This window comes from Anabas testudineus, chromosome 18 (assembly GCF_900324465.2).
Source record: "Anabas testudineus chromosome 18, fAnaTes1.2, whole genome shotgun sequence".
Lineage (NCBI taxonomy): Eukaryota > Metazoa > Chordata > Actinopteri > Anabantiformes > Anabantidae > Anabas > Anabas testudineus.
The window spans coordinates 27,154,556-27,173,486 of NC_046627.1; the positions used below are offsets into that span (position 1 = coordinate 27,154,556).

The 18,931-nt window shown below is 36.9% G+C and overlaps 3 protein-coding genes across 6 annotated transcripts; all 3 read left to right on the forward strand.

The window, feature by feature from the left end:
* The first annotated feature begins 3,430 nt into the window (after positions 1 to 3,430).
* Positions 3,431 to 4,631, forward strand: LOC113157255. Of its 2 annotated transcripts, none has more exons than XM_026352616.1 (5): positions 3,431 to 3,512; positions 3,639 to 3,968; positions 4,063 to 4,104; positions 4,202 to 4,320; positions 4,441 to 4,631. In XM_026352616.1, the coding sequence occupies exons 1-5, from the start codon at positions 3,470 to 3,472 to the stop codon at positions 4,555 to 4,557; spliced, it is 651 nt and encodes a 216-aa protein (XP_026208401.1). In that variant the 5' UTR covers positions 3,431 to 3,469; the 3' UTR covers positions 4,558 to 4,631. The 2 variants fall into 2 exon arrangements, with proteins under 2 accessions (XP_026208401.1, XP_026208402.1); XM_026352617.1 differs by having other exon boundaries at positions 4,205 to 4,320.
* Positions 4,632 to 7,320: 2,689 nt separating this feature from the next.
* Positions 7,321 to 8,763, forward strand: LOC113157251. 2 transcript variants are annotated; one of them, XM_026352606.1, is made up of 6 exons: positions 7,321 to 7,419; positions 7,546 to 7,875; positions 7,969 to 8,010; positions 8,108 to 8,215; positions 8,346 to 8,380; positions 8,536 to 8,763. In XM_026352606.1, exons 1-6 carry the CDS (start codon positions 7,377 to 7,379, stop codon positions 8,635 to 8,637), a joined length of 660 nt encoding a protein of 219 aa, XP_026208391.1. In that variant the 5' UTR covers positions 7,321 to 7,376; the 3' UTR covers positions 8,638 to 8,763. The 2 variants fall into 2 exon arrangements, with proteins under 2 accessions (XP_026208391.1, XP_026208392.1); XM_026352607.1 differs by having other exon boundaries at positions 8,111 to 8,215.
* Positions 8,764 to 14,571: 5,808 nt separating this feature from the next.
* LOC113157253 lies at positions 14,572 to 16,833 on the forward strand. Of its 2 annotated transcripts, XM_026352611.1 has the most exons (5): positions 14,572 to 14,885; positions 15,021 to 15,368; positions 15,497 to 15,607; positions 15,721 to 15,755; positions 15,881 to 16,833. In XM_026352611.1, exons 1-5 carry the CDS (start codon positions 14,846 to 14,848, stop codon positions 16,001 to 16,003), a joined length of 657 nt encoding a protein of 218 aa, XP_026208396.1. In that variant the 5' UTR covers positions 14,572 to 14,845; the 3' UTR covers positions 16,004 to 16,833. The 2 variants fall into 2 exon arrangements, with proteins under 2 accessions (XP_026208396.1, XP_026208397.1); XM_026352612.1 differs by lacking the exon at positions 15,497 to 15,607.
* Positions 16,834 to 18,931: the final 2,098 nt, after the last annotated feature.

Below are 18,931 nucleotides of genomic sequence, written 5' to 3' on the forward strand. Positions count from 1 at the left end.
CACAAAACTGTGTTTGAGTTCCGAATGTACACAAAAGTTCACCCACCAGTCATGTTTGAAGGCTGTGTACAGCTCTGTTAAAAAGTATTTGCCCCTTAAACCTAATAATCAAACATGCATAACCCAAGTATGTTTGACCTCGGGGTCACAAACTAATGTCCAGACATTGTTGTTCAAGATATTCTGGTAGAGTACATGTGGCAAGTTGTCCATCGATAGACCATCTCACTACCACCATGTTTGACTGTTTGTATATTGTTTTTATGACATGCTGTCCTAGTTGTACGACAGATTTATTGGGACGCACAAGTTAAATTGTTGTCTCATCAGTCCACAGAATAATTGGCCAAATTTCTTGCAGATAACCTGGATGTTTTTGGCAAATGTGGGACAAGCCTTTTAGCTTAATTTCTATTAGATTTTCAAAACTGCATTTTCTATATACTCAGGTTATCTTGTGTAATATTAAAATTTCTTTAATGATCTAAATCACTTTCACAGCACTTTATGTCCAACACGATTGTTATAAGTCACACTAAACATCACTCCACTAAAGTCAAGGTGCTAGAACCCATGTGTCACTGGAGCGAGCATGTTTAAATTTAGCAAAGGGGCCACCACCGCCATTTTTGTGTAAACACTGATTATGCATTTCTATTTTGATCTGACTTTGTTGGCAATAGACAGATAAAGGTCTGCAGCAGTGCAGAACTGGGTGACGTACACATCACTTGTTAGACAGGAAAAGACAGCACAGTGTGGTCTGAGAACAGCTCAAGTGAAAATCATGAAGCCTGTAAACTCAACAATATCCGACTTAATCAGTCAACACAGGCAAAATTGCATTTTCATTACTATACATTGACCATATATTAATTTATTTTTAACTGATGTGCAGAATGAAAAAAACAAAGTGTTTTAAAATAACTGGTGGTTGTATTTTTAAAGATTAATGACACCTCTGTGTCCACAGCTGAACTTTAAGCTGTAGTGGAAAGCAGAACTGTCTATTAATGAGATATCTGAATCTGTATCTGATACAAACACACCACTAGTTTATTTTCACTTTGTACAAAAACCTCTATAAAAATTGTGATCAGACTTGTGAAGCAGTTCAACACATTTACACTCTCATTCAGTCTGTTCAGTCTGAGCAGCAGCAGCAGCAGCTCCCATCATCTCCACTCTGATCTGTCTTCACAGTGCAGCTGTCAGTATTGTGACGAGCCTCAGAGTGAACAACTCTTTTTATTTTTATAACTCAGAACAGAGTGACAACAGGTCTCAGTGCAGTCTTTAGTCACCCCGGAAGCACTAAATCTCCCGCCTGTTTCTCCCGGGTTCCCTCTTCCCCACCCCCGGAAGCACACCTGACATCACACAACTATATACACTACAAAATAAAAGAACCAATTAGAAGAACCACATAACACATAACAGAAACTGGAACAGTCAAACACCAACAGAACAAAATGCCCCACCTCTGGGTCGCTACAGTATGTTACTAGAAAATTCAATAACTTATTAATTAAAAGCTGGTCCAGGTTCTCTCTTTACTTAAGATACTGATCCTACTGTCCAAGTAACAACAGTCTCACCTTCCAAACTGTTGCAGGAACAGAACATTACAGGGACACATTACTGCGTCACTGTCGACTTTAACAACAGGATCTTTTCTTCTTTTTGTGACAGACTTGAAGGTTCAGATGAAACATTTCAAATCGTCAGTCTCTGCCGCATGAATTAAAAACTTTTCCAGCTTCTGTTTGTCGTATGTGCCACAGCGTGGCATGTGTTACAGTATAATGTCTTTAGGTGGCGCTCACCCTACAATCCATCAGCTTTCCATACCAGCCTCACTGGTAGAGCCATCAGCATCACTGGTGATACCTCTCACCATTTACAATGTTTCTTTAGCCTCTTGCCTTCAGGGAAAAGTTTACCGGAGCCTCTGTCCCGCTCCACAACACTCTCAGACAGCTTCATCCACCAGGCTGTCAGGATGCTGAACTCTTCCCACTGCTCCTGGACTGTAATTCACTTATTATACACAGGGACTCTGCACATAAAGACTCATTACATTCACTGGATAACTGCATTTTACTGGAACCATTTGCACCTTTTCATATTTTTGCTGTTAGTCACTAAACTAAACACATAGTATGTAATCACCCATATGAGGATGGGTTCCCTGTTGAGTCTGGTTCCTCTCAAGATTTCGTCCTGTTGCCTTCTCAGGGAGTTTTTCCTTGCCACCGTCGCCCTCGGCTTGCTCATCAGGGACAATCTGATTATTATGATTCATACATTCACTGTTCATGTAAACTTCCATGGTTTCTTGCTTGTGTAAAGCTGCTTTGTGACAATGTCAATTGTAAAAAGCGCTCTACAAATCAATTGAAGTGAATTGAATTGAATTAAACTCATCCATGTACATTTTAGATGTGGTTATCTATACTATGAAGAAATGGTTTATAGGGATGTCACACCAACATGCCTAAATAAAATCCAGATCACCCCCAGGTTTTCTTTTTCTGTATTGAGCCATAATGATAAACTACTCTTGTTTTTGTAACAGTGTGTATTTAGCTGCATGTCAACCACAGAAAAAGAGACAGTTGTTTCAGGAACTGATGGTGCTGAGTTAACCATGTTTAATAATTGACTAAACATGTGAAATCCAGGGTAGCCTAATTATTTATCTTGTACATGAGCTGTATGATAAGAAATATGGTTGACACAATCCGACTACACTGTACCATATCTAGATTCACATTTTAGAGTGGGGATGAGGGAGTGCCAGTTTAGTCTGGTGCAGGATTTAAAATACTGAAGTAGTGACACAATGCAATCAAAAATACCACACTGAAATACTCTGTTAAACTTGGTACTGACAAATGTATCACATTGTTCCCAGCTCTGGTTAAAACATTCAATACGGACATTGTTACTTTTATCTCTCTCAACTTCACTTCATGTTCATGCATCCCCTTTCTCCATTCAACTGACTAAACTGTAATGAAAACTCTGATTTTGTTATCAGAGTTAAAAATTTTCTCACATACATTTCACCCAGAGAACACAGAACAAACATGATTCAATGGAGCAACACGTCCTTATATTCACGGTGGAAACAGTCCAGGTGGTTGTCAGCTTTGTTGGTCAGGGGAGTGGGGAACAATTTAAGATGTGTAAAAACATCAACAGCCTGAGGTTTATCAGGGTGGATGTTCGTGTCTCCCTTGAAATAACATTTTGCACACTTTATTATTTAGATAAATTTAGTACATTGGTAATTAAATAGCAATAATTTGGTATCAACACTAGTTTTACTGAAAAAAAGTTACATGATCAAACAAACAAGAAGAGGGTGCTGTCTATTTAAGAGGTGGGGACCTCTTAAATAGACAGCACCCTTCCTGCAGCACAGTTTAATAACACACATTGCAGAACTACGATCATATGCATCATGAACTTCATCTTGATAAGAGCTTTAATTCTCTGCAGCTTCAGTAAGTACTAACAATACATTTCTCTCAATGTCCAAATTAAAACTTCTTTAACTTCTCTTTAAATTATGTTTAAATTATGTCATTTACCATCTGTTAAGACTAAATCTCACGTTGTCTCTGTTTCAGGCTGGATCTCTGTCTTAGTTTCCTACAATGTGAAGGCCCAGTCTGGTGACAGTGTCACACTGCTGTGCCCCAAAACCTCTAAGACTGTGACAACCTGGTTCAGACTGGTCAACAGAAACAAGGCCACCTGTATCGCTCTTATGACCAGTTCTCACAGCAGACCTGAATACTGTGTTGGATTTCAAAATGGAAGTTTTAAAATAGAAACCAACATCTCTACTGTCTTTCTCAAAATCAAACAAGTGGATTTATCTGACTCTGGACTCTATTTCTGTCACTTTTTCTTTGGTGGACGTGGAGTTTACTATGTGATATATTTAACTGTTGAAGGTAAGGTTATTATAAAATCCTGCATTATCTTCTCTTCTGTCTACTGTCCAAACAAAAACTGTTTCACAATAATTTATCTTGATTTTGTTAAAAGACAGTGATGAATTCCAGGATGATGAAGACAGAAAGTCTGAAAGTAAGATTAACCTTTATTTTTCTTTCATTGTGTACATTTGTCAGTTGTTTACAGATAAACAGTATGTTTGACTGAAGATTTGTTCATTTAATTTTAGCAGAGTGTGAAACAACAAATCTGTTGAGTTTGATCGTCGGTGCTCTGACTGTTTTCCTTGTTTTGGTCGTCATTGGTCTGGCTGTTACAGTCAAAGATCAGAAACCACCACAGCATGAGGTGAATTCAGGTTTACTGATTACTATTTTAATCAGTTTGAATAATTCAGGTGTTGTAAAATCATTGATTTCTTCTATTGCAGCTATTACTTGCTATATGTATTTTTTTCGTAATTTACAGAATCTGGACTGTGATGAGCTAAAAGCTGCAGCACTGAGTTTGTATTCAACAACATTAAGAAGCAGGAGAAAAGTGGAGACTCGTGTTATTTATGCTGCTCAGCAAGTGGACTCATAGTGGAACTGATTTCATCACATTAGTATATTACTGTATGTTTCTGTGTGGATTCAAGTTCACAATTTTTTATTAAAACAAAGTTATTAAGTGAATCATTAAACATGCACACTTTTACAAAGTTATTTTACTGTCATGTTTCTCTCACTCTTTAGCTCCTTTTACACTGCCTCTTCAAGGTGGTGTTGCTGCTCCAGTATGTTGCCTCGCTATGCTATGTAAAATGTACCAAGTCAGCTGCATGGCCAGTGCTGACTCTTCTATAAACCGCTTCGAGAGGAAGTTTCAGACACAAGGCAAGGTCGCAGCTTCTCGTCACCCTTCTGCTGCTGCAGGAAACCAAATCTACAGTATGACCACAATCCTTTATGTCATGTTATTCTTGCACAAAACTGTGTTTGAGTCCCGAATGTACACAAAAGTTCACCCACCAGTCATGTTTGAAGGCTGTGTACAGCTCTGTTAAAAAAGTATTTGCCCCTTAAGCCTAATAATCAAACATGCATAACCCAAGTATGTTTGACCTCGGGGTCACAAACTAATGTCCAGACATTGTTGTTCAAGATATTCTGGTAGAGTACATGTGGCAAGTTGTCCATCGATAGACCATCTCACTACCACCATGTTTGACTGTTTGTATATTGTTTTTATGACATGCTGTCCTAGTTGTACGACAGATTTATTAGGACGCACAAGTTAAATTGTTGACTCATCAGTCCACAGAATAATTGGCCAAATTTCTTGCAGATAACCTGGATGTTTTTGGCAAATGTGGGACAAGCCTTTTAGCTTAATTTCTATTAGATTTTCAAAACTGCATTTTCTATATACTCCGGTTATCTTGTGTAATATTAAAATTTCTTTAATGATCTAAATCACTTTCACAGCACGAAGTCACACTAAACATCACTCCACTAAAGTCAAGGTGCTAGAACCCATGTGTCACTGGAGCGAGCATGTTTAAATGTAGCAAAGGGGCCACCACCGCCATTTTTGTGTAAACACTGATTATGCATTTCTATTTAGATCTGACTTTGTTGGCAATAGACAGATAAAGGTCTGCAGCAGTGCAGAACTGGGTGACGTACACATCACTTGTTAGACAGGAACAGACAGCACAGTGTGGTCTGAGAACAGCTCAAGTGAAAATCATGAAACCTCAACAATATCCGACTTAATCAGTCAACACAGACAAAATTGCATTTTCATTACTATACATTGACCATGTATTAATTTATTTTTAACTGATGTGCAGAATGAAAAAAACAAAGTCCACCAGGCTGTCAGGATGCTGAACTCTTCCCACTGCTCCTGGACTGTAATTCACTTATTATACACAGGGACTCTGCACATAAAGACTCATTACATTCACTGGCTGCATTTTACTGGAACCATTTGCACCTTTTCATATTGTTGCTGGTCGTCATTGAACCTTGTGATAATGTGCTGTTGGTCACTAAACTAAACACATAGTATGTAATCACCCATATGAGGATGAGTCCCCTGTTTAGTCTGGTTCCTCTCAAGGTCCAGGGACAATCTGATTATTATGATTCATATAAATTCACTTTTCATGTAAACTTCCATGGTTTCTTGCTTGTGTAAATCTGCTTTGTGACAATGTCAATTGTAAAAAGCGCTATACAAATCAATTGAAGTGAATTGAATTGAATTAAACTCATCCATGTACATTTTAGATGTGGTTATCTATACTATGAAGAAATGGTTTATAGGGATGTTACACCAACATGCCTAAATACAATCCAGATCACCCCCAAGGTTTTCTTTTTCTGTATTGAGCAATAATGATAAACTACTCTTGTTTTTGTAACAGTGTGTATTTAGCCGCATGTGAACCACAGAAACAGGGACAGTTGTTTCAGGGACTGATGGTGCTGGGTTAACCATGTTTAATAATTGACTAAACATGTGAAATCCAGGGTAGCCTAATTATTTATCTTGTACAGGAGCTGTATGATAAGAAATATGGTTGACACAATCCGACTACACTGTACCATATCTAGATTCACATTTTAGAGTGGGGATGAGGGAGTGCCAGTTTAGTCTGGTGCAGGATTTAAAATAGTGACACAATGCAATCAAAAATACCACACTGAAATACTCTGTTAAACTTGGTACTGACAAATGTATCACATTGTTCCCAGCTCTGGTTAAAACATTCAATACGGACATTGTTGCTTTTATCTCTGTCAACTTCACTTCATGTTCATGTATCCCCTTTCTCCATTCAACTGACAAAACTGTAATGAAAACTCTGATTTTGTTATCAGAGTTAAACATTTTCTCACATACGTTTCACCTGGAGAACACAGAACAAACATGATTCAATGGAGCAACACCTCCTTACATTCTATTCTATGCCTGCACCTAACATCAGGACAAATTCCTAGTGCTGTAAAATGCCGTTTATCGCACCTGGGAATAAAATGTTTCTGATTCTGATTCTGATTATATTCATGGTGGAAACAGTCCAGGTGGTTGGCAGCTTTGTTGGTCAGGGGAGTGGGGAACAATTTAAGATGTGTAAAAACATCAACAGCCTGAGGTTTATCAGGGTGGATGTTCGTGTCTTCCTTGATATAACATTTTGCACATTTCAATATTTAGATAAATTTAGTACATTGGTAATTAAATAGCAATAATTTGGTATCAACACTAGTTTTACTGAAATAAATGTACATGGTTAAACAAACGAGAAGAGGGTGCTGTCTATTTAAGAGGTGGGGACCTCTTAAATAGCCAGCACCCTTCCTGCAGCACAGTTTAATAACACACATTGCAGAACTACGATCATATGCATCATGAACTTCATCTTGATAAGAGCTTTAATTCTCTGCAGCTTCAGTAAGTACTAACAATACATTTCTCTCAATGTCCAAATTAAAACTTCTTTAACTTCTCTTTAAATTATGTTTAAATTATGTCATTTACCATCTGTTAAGACTAAATCTCACGTTGTCTCTGTTTCAGGCTGGATCTCTGTCTTAGTTTCCTACAATGTTAAGGCCCAGTCTGGTGACAGTATCACACTGCTGTGCCCCAAAACCTCTGAGACTGTGACAACCTGGTTCAGACTGGTCAACAGAACCAAGGCTAGTTGTATCGCTCTTATGATCAAATCTGACAAAGACCCTGAATACTGTGATGGATTTCAAAATGGGCATTTTAAAATGGAAACCAACATCTCTACTGTCTTTCTCAAAATTAAACACGTGGATTTATCTGACTCTGGACTCTATTTCTGTCACTTTTTCTTTGGTGGACGTGGAGTTTACTATGTGATATATTTATCTGTTGAAGGTAAGATTATTAAAAATCCTGCATTATCTTCTCTTCTGTCTACAGTCCAAACAAAAACTGTTCCACAATAATTTATCCTTATTTTGTTTAAAGGCAGTGATGAATTCCAGGATGATGAAGACAGAAAGTCTGAAAGTAAGATTAAGCTTTATTTTTCTTTCATTGTGTACATTTATCAGTTGTTTACAGATAAACAGTATGTTTGACCAAAGATTTGTTCATTTAATTTTAGCAGAGTGTGAAACAACAAATCTGATGAGTTTGATCCTCGGTGCTCTGACTGTTTTCCTTGTTTTGGTCGTCATTGGTCTGGCTGTTACAGTCAGGAACCTTCACTCAGGTACATTTTACTTATTTTATCTGCTCTAAAATTGTGTCAATACGCTAATAAATATACTAAATGTAACATTTGCTGAAGAAAAGAAAAGAAAAACTGATCTAATTCGATCTATTTTGTTTCTGTCATTCAGCTGCAAATGACAAACACAGTCCACAACAGCAGGAGGTGAATCAAGTCTTTTCATTTATAATTTGTCTATTTATGTTATCATTTAGAATTATTATTAGTAGTAGTATAAAAATCTATTTATTATCATATAAATTATTATTTGATGTTTGAGCTTGGTAAGATAAGTGACTGGATAAACTCCTTTACTACAGAACCTGGGCTCCGATGATCTGAACTACGCAGCAGTGACTTTCCATCAAAAAGAAAGACGAAGACAAATTGAGCCAAATGTTGTGTATTCTGCTACTAGATAGGCTCATAAAGCATCAGCTGATGTTCAGTACGAACTGAGACAGTGTTTTTGTTTTCAGTGATCAGAAGTTACACGGTTTGACTGATGAATGTGAGGACTTAAATAAAAAATAATAAATAAAATAAAATAAAAGGCCCTATCTTCTTTAAGCACTGAATTAGAATTATAAAGATGTGACAGGTGCTAACAAAAGGACTATTTTGCTAATATCTTCCTAATAGTTTTCTATTAGTATTAATGAAAGTCTAAGACAAATTCATGGTGTATTCTTAAAACATTTGATTAGCTTGAACTTTTGTATCTGTTATTACAACTTATGTTGTTAAATCCCGTTATGCTCGCAAGGTGGAAGCTCATTCTATTTGTTTCTGATTAAGATAAAGGTAAATGACCAGGCAAATGTCCATTAAAAAGCATGAGTCTGCAAGGCCAGAAGCAACCACAGGACATAGAAATTGAAAACGCCAGTTGAAAATGACTCAAAATGGAAGAAGAACATTGATTAGCTTTACTTCATGCAGTAATAAGCATTAAGTAACAGGTAATAAAAGTGAAATAATGCACATACTAATCATTTACTAAAGAGTTTTATGTTAACTAAGGTATTACTTTATACATTCATGTTTATAACAACCCTATCAGCCTTACTTAACGTAGTAAGAGTACATTAACAGTAAGTAATACGGCAACAATATATATATATCTGTTAAAAAAATGTCTAGTAAAAATTTTAAGAGTTTACATTTAAGCCATTTAAGGTATTGATTGACATTAGTAAATTAGTAAACCTTGATATTTATGCTTAAGTCATCATACAATCAAAATCTCATACTAGTACATTGTTCTTAAGACCCATGAAAAATCAGTAAAGTTTTCTATGTGGAAAATCGCTATGATGGAATAAAATTCCTTTAAATAAACTTCTCAGGACCACCGATACATACAACATACATACCACAACAGAAACACACTCAATATATCTAACACTTATAGAGCTCCTTTTTATGATCGGAGGGAGATGTCTTTCTATGGAAGTAACTAATGTCAGTGTGACATTGCAGTTGGTTCCTGTCTCGAGGTGAATTCAATGCTGGAACATCCTATCTGACTCTCTAAGATAAAAGTCTGGTGCACTCTTACAAGGGCAAAGGCAAGTTTCACAACAGTCACTTTAAGTTATGCAGTTTCATGAGAAACAAATGTAAAAGGATAACTCTCTGTACTATTGTTCTAACACACTAGAAATTTCAAAGGAAAGTTGCAACTTTGAGCTTTCAGATGAGAACAGGAAGTGCTGCAGTGACTGTGCTCGTCTTAAAGAGAGCAAGTCATAAAAACAAAACAGCTTAAAGTCCAAGGAAAGATAAGAAATGTCAACCTTAAAACAGAATTCAGTGCAGGACAAGTCAACAGAAAAACATTAGGTGATGATTACAGTTTGATACATTAGAGTTGTGCATGTTCATTTACATCTCCATAAGCGCTGGGCACATCTCAACTATTGATGAAGATCAACAACAGCAGCATCTAAATGGTGGTGAGCTTGTGTTCTCAAACTATCTATAAAAATGGCCTAATATTACATTTTATGAGGCACTTGATCATGGGACAGCTGACTCCAAATGATATTTGTTGAGGAACTTTTTAATTTGTGCTGATCCTCGTCCAAAAAAGAAATGATGAGAGAAAAGTCTGTTTGTTTCTTTATTCATCACCAGGGGAGAGCTGTACACATAAATGTGGTACATGACAACTCTGAGACTCTACGTCCACACGCTTCTTTTTCTATGTGTGCTAAAAGGCGTAAACAGACTTTCTACCAATCAAATGTACTCATTTTACACTTTCTCATACATCGTGACAGGAAAAGAGAAGTTACTTGTATCATCTCAACCAGACAATGGGGTATTGTTCTTAAGTAATGCTGACAACTACCAACACCTGTCTGGGTTCACAGAGCTTCCTGAGTTTTCTGTACAGCCAGTTTCATAGATAAGAGAAACATATGTTAACTTTAGGGTTCAGCTGAGTCATCACAAAACATTAAAGGGTCACAATATTACATTTCTTCTAAATATCATTTATATCACAAAACTCAAGTCAAACTAAGTCACGTAAAGGCAGGCAGTATTTAAAACTGTAAAACCTACAGCGTCCTCCTTCGAACACAGTTTTACTAATTACCCTTCATTAACACTACCTGTCTTTGTTGTACAGCTACTATAACCTTGTTTAATTGACATTTTCAAAGAAAAAATTAAATGTTTAAAAATACCTTTACACTCATAATGAATTGATAATGTAGTTGAATGCAAACAGAGAAATGTATTCAAGACAACTATCAGCTGATCTCAGAACAGTTGCCAGTTATTAGCTGTAAGTTCTGAGTCAGGATTTTGATGTTTGAAGGTTCATGTGCAAATTCAGTCTCTCAATTCTGCTGTTAAACTGCACACAATTAATGCATTTAATTTAATGGGGAGCTGTGTAAATATGTGACTGTAAATATTCTTATTTACTGAATCTGGACTGTGGGGACCTGAAGGCTGCAGGACTGAATTTGTATTCAACAACAAGAAGGAAACAAGTAGAGACTCATGTTATTTATGCTGCCAGCAGATGGAACTGAGACAGTTTATCCACATAATGAGCAGTACTACTTGTTATCTGTGTCCGTACAATGAGGTAGCTAGGTTAAAATGAGATCTTCAAACGTCTTTATATTTGTTCGACCACAACAAGGAGACATCACTTGTACATTTTTTAAAAATAGCACTCCTGTGTTTAGACTCCTGAGAAAACTGCTACAAAACATAACAGCACTTATTTTAACTTCACAGCAGCACTACACAACCCATCAACATGCAAGCACTGACACTACCTCAAATGCTTTGGAGAATGGAGGCTCATTGACATATTAGCTGTGTGAACCATTTGAATCTGTCTCTGGTTTGGTTTGCACATAAGCACAGGGGCGTTTGTGGTTGCTCTGCAACAGTCTGGTGCAGATCATCTATCTGCAGTTGTGTCTTAGTGCACAGCATCACTCCAGGTAGAGACTAGATAGAAAAGATACCTACAGTTATCAGACTGATCTATGAGTAAAGAATATCGTAGCAATTGACCTCAACAACAAATCTTATCTTTATTCACACTGACTTTAATTCCATCAAGGTAATTCTCAGTTGGTTGATGGCTGTAAAATGAAGCCAATGATAAAGGTTATTTAAGGACCTGGATCAGGCCCAAAAACCTCTGATCTACTCATCAGAAATTATTGGTACTGTCACTGTGGGCGACTGTGGTTCAGTTGGTACCGACAAAACATCAAAACCCTATAGTAGCACCATCATCAATGTGCAGCTTTCCCACCTATGGTGATTAGTAAAGCATATCATATTTACTATTACCAAAACATAGAGGCTGGGGCTGGGTGGTTTTCATATTAGTTGATATTGATACATATGTCAGTATCACAATGTCTTGCTATCTTAAAGCTTCCCTTTTTCTGCTAAGTGAGATGCAAAGGTACTGTACTTAAATCTGTCACTTTTGTCTTTTCCAATTAAGTAGGTTATTATTACATGTGTGACTGTCACTGTCTCTTCATGTTTTTCTCTCCAGACACAGTGCTGTGTGGAGACTAACAGGTCTGTTATTATTATTGCTGTACTATAACATCCATCTCAATTGTTTGCACTTTCCTGGGTCTGGGACTGTAAAGTCTTGCACCGTGGATGCTCTAAAGGATGATAGTGCTTCAGATTGTCTGACCTATCTCTGTCATAATTTTCTCTTCTAATCCTCACTCACTGCTCTGCCCGGCTGCAGTAGCCAAGAAATTAGTACTTGTTGCTGCTAACAGCTCAAAACATGGCACCAGCCTAATGAAAAGTAAATAATAAAAATTTACTAAAAATTAACTAATGAAAATCAGACATTGATTGATTTTGAGTTGTGGTTCGACAGAAGTCTTTTAAAAAACAAACTAATGAAACTGGCCTGGACAAAAATGATGGTACCCCTAGAAAAAATGTAAAATAATTTGACCTGTTAAAGGTCATGTTAAACTAAAATGTGTCATGTAATTAGCTTCAGAGGTTTCTTCACATTTGTAATCTGTAGCCAGTCTGCAGCTAACCTCGCAGGATGTGGCTATAAGAGGAAAACTGATGACAAATTGAAGAGACAGAAAATACAAATGATAACTAAAGAACCCAGAATAACATCCATAGAGATTAGAGTGAGTGAAATCCAAGGGTCAAGGTACATCAGTCACTGACAACTGAGGAGGACTCCACTGATTAAAGCAAATCCTAAAAAAAAAAAAAAAAACACATATTGACAAACCACAAAGCTTCTGGGAGAATGGGAAGATGAGACAAAGCTGGAACCTTTTGGTAAGTCACATCAGCTCTATGTGTATAGATGCAAAAATGTAGCATACAAAGAAAAGTAGACTCTAACTACTGTGAAACACAGGGGAGGCTCTGTTATGTTCTGGGGCTGCTTTGCTGCATCTGGCACAGGGTTTCTTAAATGTGTTCAGGTTACAGTGAAATCTCAAGACTATTAAGACATTATGGAGAGAAATGTGCTGCCTAGTGTCAGGAGGCTTCGTCTCTGTCACGGGTCATGGTCCTCCAACAGCATAAAAAAGGATATAAAAACACCCAAGAATGGCTAGGAACAAATCACTGGACTATTCTGAAGTGGCCTTCTACGAGTCCTGATCTAAATCCTATTGAACATCTGTGGAGGGAGCTGAAACATGCAGTCTGGAGAGGGCATTTGGAGCAATTTACTCACGAGCACTGGCCCAAGGTCCCTGTTGACAGGTGCGTTAGATTTTGAACCAAATGTTTTAGACAAATTTAAATTATGATTTATATCCCATCAATCTGTATTTGTACCAGACTCGCAATAATTGTCAGAATAAATATAAATGATGACGGACAATTAAAATGTGCATACTGAGATCTCAGATTATCCAGATTTCAACCAGATGGTGAAATTTTAAAATAATAAATAATAATAATAAAGTAGAGATTCCTGCATTTTAGTTATTAGTGGACTTGTTCTAGTGTTGTGTTTCAGTGAAGAGTGATAAGCTGCAACATCAAATTACCAACAGGCTTTGAATAAAGAGCTGTGTCTTCCCTGATGGATGGTCTGGTTGTCTCCGTTATTGCCCCTGAAAGATTTGTACTCAATCCTTACTCCATAAAATTAAGGAGACATGAGAGTCCTTCAACATGTTGGATCGTAATGACTTACTTTGCTGCGTAAGTAGAACATGTTTAACATTACAGCCTAATTTTCTCATTAGACAGTTCACATTTGAGACAAAACTCATGATGACAATTATTCTGGATAATTCTGCATAATGCTCAGGACTGTGTGTCTACAGTTCAGTGATACATTCGGTCTGTTGTCAGTCTGTCATCCCAGCTCTCACACTAAGATCAGTACCAGAAACCTGCTCATACAAACACTGCACACAGAGGAAGTAAACTGAATACGCTAGATCCCCAGGTTAGGTTAGGTTAAATGCAGAGGACCAATTTCATTGTAACATGTAAAAATGTGACATATGACGATTAAAGGCTTTCCCTCCTCTTTCATAGGTCACACATTCAATACTTACATACATGTACATGTGAAAAGATGCCTGAATATACTGGAGCAGTTTAACATTTATCATTAATACAGCAATGCAAAGCTAACTTCAATCCTCTAGATCCTTTAGATCTAAATTTAGACATGTAGGTGTTAAAAAGATGGTGAACAGGACCTTCAACAACAAATTTGTTGCATGCATTATATACATTATATATCAATTGAATATAACTAGTTACAAAGTGAGGTGTCTGAAACGTATTAATACTTCTGAAAGAAGAAAGACAGTGGATGGAAGAACCACAGAGATGATACTTCCTCACATTGATACATCTGTTGTAACTTCTAAACCCTAAAACTAAAACATCACCTCAATTATCTTAAGTGTTAATTAAACATGATAATAACTTTGTCCTGATCTCACTGCAGCTAGTATTCTGCACCCATTTTCCTGAAAGCAGCTCTCTCACCAGTTTGAGCAAGCGGATAAAGAAAAGAAAGCCCGACCTCTTTACGTTGAGCCCACTGTCACTGGAGCACAGTTCATTTGCTAACATAGCAGAGGTGCAGTTCTACTAGTACACACAAAGATGAACTTTACCTTGCTGACTGCTTTACTTTGTACCTTCAGTAAGTATCCCAGCTGATTTTTTCCTCTTAAAATTTTAATTCTTTAAATGTATAATCGTTCAGAACTGAACTCATTCATTATTAGCTATATATTCATTCATGTTCAGTTCACGAATACATTACTTGTTGTTTCAGGCTGGATCTCTGTCTCACTTTCGGACTTTCACACTGTGTCGGTCCAACATGGTGAAGAAGTCACACTGGCGTGTACCAACTTTTCCAGTTTTCCCTATCACATACACTGGTTCCGACTGGGTAATGGGACCAATGTCAGCTGCATCTCATCTCTGTTCAGCTCTGATGCCAATACCACGCTCTGTGTTGGATTTCAAAATGGCAAATTCAGTATGACATCAAACACTGTTACCGTCTTTCTCAACATCAAACAAGTGGATTTCTCTGACTCTGGACTGTATTTCTGTGGATTTAACTCAAATGGAAACTCAGTGATTGTTCATGCAACATATTTAAACGTAACTCAAGGTAAGATTGTTGTAAATTACTGTGATTTGATGAGAAAGAAACAGAAAAGTTCCACATTTTGTTACAAAGTAAGGACTGATCTGATTCTAACCCACAAAAAAAGTCTAATTTAATTATCTTTCTTGTAGAAAAGTTTGGTGGATTACCAACTCTGACCAGTGTTATCCTGGGAGGTGTGATTATTGTCCTCATTATATTCATCATTAGTCTGGTTATCAAAATCCTGAGACTCCATAAAGGTACTTATACGTTTTTCTAGTTGTAATTTTAATGTTTTTCCATTGCTAAACGTCTTGTTTGTTAAAAAGTATTGAAAACAATATTTTAACTGAATGATGTTTCTGTCATTTAGATCCTGATCAGAGACAGAATCCACAACACAGTGAGGTAATCTAAACACATAAGTTAAGTTAAGTTAAGTCTATTTTTAAGCATGATCTGTTTTTAATCATTTATCAAACACTGTAAGTCTGTGAAAGTAGTGACTATTTAGTAAATATGTCCATTTTCAGACTCTGGGCTCCGATGCTCTGAACTATGCAGCAATAAGTTTCCAACCAAAGGCAACGACGAACCACAGGCCTGCATCACAGAGACAGCTGGAGGCAGATGTTGTTTACGCTGCCACCAGATAAACTCAGGAAGCTGTGGGGACTGCATCTCAGAGTGAAAAGTTGCTTCATCATGTCTGTTTTTGGGTTTTCTGTGGTTGGCGGGTTTCAGGCATATTTACTGCTGCAATTTTAAAACTTCATTTTCAGCCAAACTCATCTTATTCTATTCTGAGAGCAAATCAAAATAAATTGCATTAGATGGAGGAGGCGCCAATACATATTGTTCAGACACTGAGGTTAGATTGATGTCTGCAGCACAGTAACAGAAACTGAGCTACATATCCTTTGTTTGACAGGAAGAGATAACACAGTGTGGTTTGAGCACACGTGAGGTAAAAAAAGCACAAGTCCTGTTAGGTCAAAGGTTTCTTAAAATATATCTGCTCAAACTGTGATTAAAACAGTTTATTGGAAATATAAAGCAGCATCAACCTGTGTGAGTGTGATTTAATCTCTAGTGTGTCTGTATTTATAAGTCAAATATGTGAATGACAACGAGCATATACGAGACATTCGTTGCTCCTCTGCTTTTGCATACAGTTGTTTTACTGTTGTAACAAAACTTAAAACACACCAGTGTCTGAACCACAGGAAGACTGGCTGTCAGCTGTCTGCGTCAGAACCAAATACAAGGTGTTTTTTCTAAATGATCATCATATAAATGAAAGTAAACAGTATTTGTCATGAAACTAAAGTACTGAAGTACTTGTCTCTCTACGTGTCTCAGTTGGCCTGAACACCATGGCTGTGTCCCAAAACCTGTCCAGCAAGGTGCTTGTCTGGATAAAAGGTGTTGTGTAAAATCAGGATTTAATTAAATAACAGAAATCTAATATGAGATCAAGGTGTCTTGTGTTTATTATCAGCTGATTAAGATCATCAGTGTATCAGCCACCTCATGATACCTACGCCGCGCTGAAGAGGATTTCCCCCACCCATGTCACTATGCATAGATTAGCACATGGCGTAAAGGCACATTGAACGTTGGTGGCATATCACAGACTCTCAAAATCCCTATAGACATTGTATCTTAAGGTTTCTCTAATCAAATTATTTAGCACTAGTGGCATTTTCAGAAACATGTTGACAGTGGCTGACCTATCGTACATTAAGATACCTCTCTGGCAGCAATAGAAACACAACAATCAGTGGTGACAATGTCTATTTTAAACAACTGGTTAGCTGGTTTTTGGACGGCTTCAACAGCACCTGTCCAAAATAAGATATGCTGGCATAGTGTAGTTATGAAAGACTGTAGCACAGTCAGAACAGCTAGCTGCTCTAAACAAGGTGGGAAGATTATTACAGAAGATTGTGATTGTTGTTGTTGAATTTAACAGTTTATGACTTTTACCAGGCAAAAAGTCATAATTACTGGCTAATGGAAGTCCTGGCCTGGAAGACAAATGAGCCGCCTCAATAGCTGCAGATCTTTCATTTCAACTGAATAATTGCTGCACTTTATAATCACATTCAGATTGTATAATGGTTTTCTATTACCTAATGTCACAATGTTTTACATTACTGCATTATACCAGTCATGATTACAAATGACCTACAGGCAGAACGTCAGCACAGCTAAATGTAAAAACTATTTGTAACATTCAGACAAGAGTAAAGTATGAGGCCAAAAGCCACATTAAAAACAATGAGCAGGAATAAGTGACAACGAAAAGACCACACAACCAATCTACAGTAAATCAGCTGTGTGCTCATGTATCATCATATAAAGATTTAGTAGAAAGAAGCTATTTGTGTTATTTAATGTTTGTTCATTTGTTATTTGTTGAATTTTACATTTTCTTCTTTTAAATTAATTAATTAATGGCCATCTAATCTGAATTAACACAAAGCTGTGTTTACACCATTTACTGAGCAGCTGTCCGGTGTTTGGATGCAAATTAGTGATAATACTTAAAGGAAGTCAGTTTGTAGACAGGTAAGTTACAAAATGGAGTTTTCCTGCATTTTATTAGTTGTAATGTGACAAAATATCTCAACTAAATACATAACTTAATAATTGATGCATAAATTGATGTGTGGTGTTGATTCCCAAAGTAGTAAAGATGGAGGAGGATCGTTTGTTTCTGTAACTTACGGCTTCTTGAAGCTGTAGAATCTGCACATTAGCAGCTTCTACTAAAAGTCGGTAGCAACTTAAGCTAATTTCTAAACGATACACGTGTCAGATTAGAGCTCTCAGAAACCTGTGGATCAAATATGATACAAATGTCTTGCAGAATCTAATTTTATGTAGATAAAGTAAAATTTAGGTTGTAGGCAGCTGTAATATAATGCAGTCTATGAGAACTATCTGTAATACTTAAGTAAATGTATGTAAAAATAATCAGAATAAACCTTTCTTCCTTCTTAACTTCCTTCCTCTAAATCTGATCCAGATCTCTCCACCTGTCTCCAGCTGCACTGATCATGTGAGGTCATCGCTGATTACATTTGTAGGATATTAGAACAAAAAGGGATTTAGTAATCCTTACTGTGACTGTGTGTAAATGTGTGTGTACTGGTCACTGATACAAATTTGAACATAAATCTCTACACTCTGTGTGATGTGGCAGTGATCAGACAAGCTTAATGTTCTTGTGGATCAGCAATTGGTTTTCACTTTTTCAGTCTTCCATGGAGGTAATTTCAACCCAGTGTTTAACAGAAAGTGGACTCATGACAACTGATCTTTATTGAGCTGAGTCCTGCAGTGGATTGTTTGTGACTTCCTGAATGGACCATCACCACTCTTGGACTAATATGGAAGGTCAACCACTTAACAAATACAAAAAGTAAATTGAAAGAGCTCAATCTTAGATACACACACAAAAACCAAAGAGGTCAGGAAGGGGCTGAATATGTTTTTCATATCACTATAAATACTCTGACAGAAACTTCTTGGTCAGTATTATTATTATTATTATTATCTTTATCATTATTATTGGA

Bases quoted from the DNA above. Each gene is read 5' to 3' on its own strand.
- LOC113157255 (XM_026352616.1), top strand. From the start codon at position 3,470: ATGAACTTCATCTTGATAAGAGCTTTAATTCTCTGCAGCTTCA. The intron at 4,105-4,201 runs GTAAGATTAACC...ATTTAATTTTAG, and splicing joins TGAAGACAGAAAGTCTGAAA to CAGAGTGTGAAACAACAAAT. The intron at 4,321-4,440 runs GTGAATTCAGGT...CGTAATTTACAG, and splicing joins AGAAACCACCACAGCATGAG to AATCTGGACTGTGATGAGCT.
- LOC113157251 (XM_026352606.1), top strand. From the start codon at position 7,377: ATGAACTTCATCTTGATAAGAGCTTTAATTCTCTGCAGCTTCA. The intron at 8,011-8,107 runs GTAAGATTAAGC...ATTTAATTTTAG, and splicing joins TGAAGACAGAAAGTCTGAAA to CAGAGTGTGAAACAACAAAT. The intron at 8,216-8,345 runs GTACATTTTACT...TCTGTCATTCAG, and splicing joins AGTCAGGAACCTTCACTCAG to CTGCAAATGACAAACACAGT.
- LOC113157253 (XM_026352611.1), top strand. From the start codon at position 14,846: ATGAACTTTACCTTGCTGACTGCTTTACTTTGTACCTTCA. The intron at 14,886-15,020 runs GTAAGTATCCCA...TTGTTGTTTCAG, and splicing joins TGCTTTACTTTGTACCTTCA to GCTGGATCTCTGTCTCACTT. The intron at 15,608-15,720 runs GTACTTATACGT...TCTGTCATTTAG, and splicing joins AATCCTGAGACTCCATAAAG to ATCCTGATCAGAGACAGAAT.